This window comes from Trichinella spiralis (genome assembly GCF_000181795.1).
Source record: "Trichinella spiralis strain ISS 195 chromosome Unknown Scfld847, whole genome shotgun sequence".
In the NCBI taxonomy this organism is placed as follows: domain Eukaryota; kingdom Metazoa; phylum Nematoda; class Enoplea; order Trichinellida; family Trichinellidae; genus Trichinella; species Trichinella spiralis.
In genome coordinates, this window is record NW_003527786.1 from 1 (window position 1) to 1,248 (window position 1,248).

The 1,248-nt window shown below is 34.5% G+C and overlaps 1 protein-coding gene across 1 annotated transcript; it reads right to left on the reverse strand.

The window, feature by feature from the left end:
* Positions 1-298: 298 nt before the first annotated feature.
* Positions 299-1,038, reverse strand: Tsp_15001 (conserved hypothetical protein; the record flags this gene model as incomplete). The annotated part of the gene is made up of 5 exons (XM_003370375.1): positions 299-418; positions 479-589; positions 641-730; positions 794-844; positions 902-1,038. Coding segments are annotated over 5 exons (509 nt in total), but the record flags the coding sequence as incomplete, so codon positions are not given.
* Between the last annotated feature and the right edge of the window lie 210 nt (positions 1,039-1,248).

Below are 1,248 nucleotides of genomic sequence, written 5' to 3' on the forward strand. Positions count from 1 at the left end.
AATCGACAGTAATACTCAAATACGTTTCATGAATTTTTACAAAACAATTTGTATTTAGTATTATGGAATCCATTCCGTATCATTTATGGACACTCATTGTCGTTCAGATTGCTGAAAATACTAATGTTTTCGTTCCTTGCTATTTCTTATCTTCCTGGGTTTCTTGCAAGGAGTAATTTTACGTATTTAAAAAGGAAATCCAAATTAAAAAGTGCAAACAACTTTATTTCACACTCTGTGAACAGCCGTGAAAACAAACAATTTTCAAACAATCGGAACAATCAACTTCATTTCAAAACTAGTAACTTCGAACAGCTGAATGTTCGTGCACATCCACAACTCTCCAAGCTGCTTTCGAGTTCGGTTCATCAACATCACGGCAAAAAGCCCACAGGTGGGTAATTAACAATGGATCATCCTAAAGAGTGAATTTTTTTTCAACATGAGAAATACACGTTTTTCTATTTGTTCAATTTACGGTTGTTCCAAAAACGAATTTTCCATCCGGTGTTTGGATGCAACGTAACTGACGTGTTTGAAAAGCGACCAACAGAACAGGACCCATGTCGGTTATTTTTCCCGTGATAATCTAGAAAAAAGCACTGTAAAAAGACAAAAGTGTACAAAAGTGAAAATTTACTTCGACATTGTCAATATCAAACAGTCGAAATGTATGCTTGTAGCCAGCTCGCTTGCACTCGGACAAAAGAGCAATCAACTGATTGAATGCCTAGATGTATGCAAATTTGCTAATTCAAAAAAATAAAAACTCTGTTTTTCTTTTCAAACCTACCCCTTCACTGCACCAGTCACGGAGAATTTCTTCTTCACCACGATTACTTGCCTAAAATTTACCGGTAAATTGTCGACATTTCACACAAGAATACACAACACTGCTCACTTCAATAACGTTTGGGATAAAATCCCTCTGGCACTGTTTTCTGAAATCCGTAACATCAAAGTTTGGATCTATTTTGCAAATTTCCGTCAGCACTTCCGATACGCTGCAATTATCAAGGAAAGCGTCTAGCAGATTATCTGAAAAAATGAACAACAACATAATCTGTTTTTCATTGAAAAGTTCAAGTTAAAACTTTATAATTTCTGTATAAATCTGCTCATCAATGAAAAATGTTTTCACTATTGTTCAAATAAAATTTCTAAGCAAAGTATATACACAAATTAGAAAACAGCCCTCAAAAATAAAATAATTGCGAAACATTACCAAAAATTCGGATAGCTTCCCTC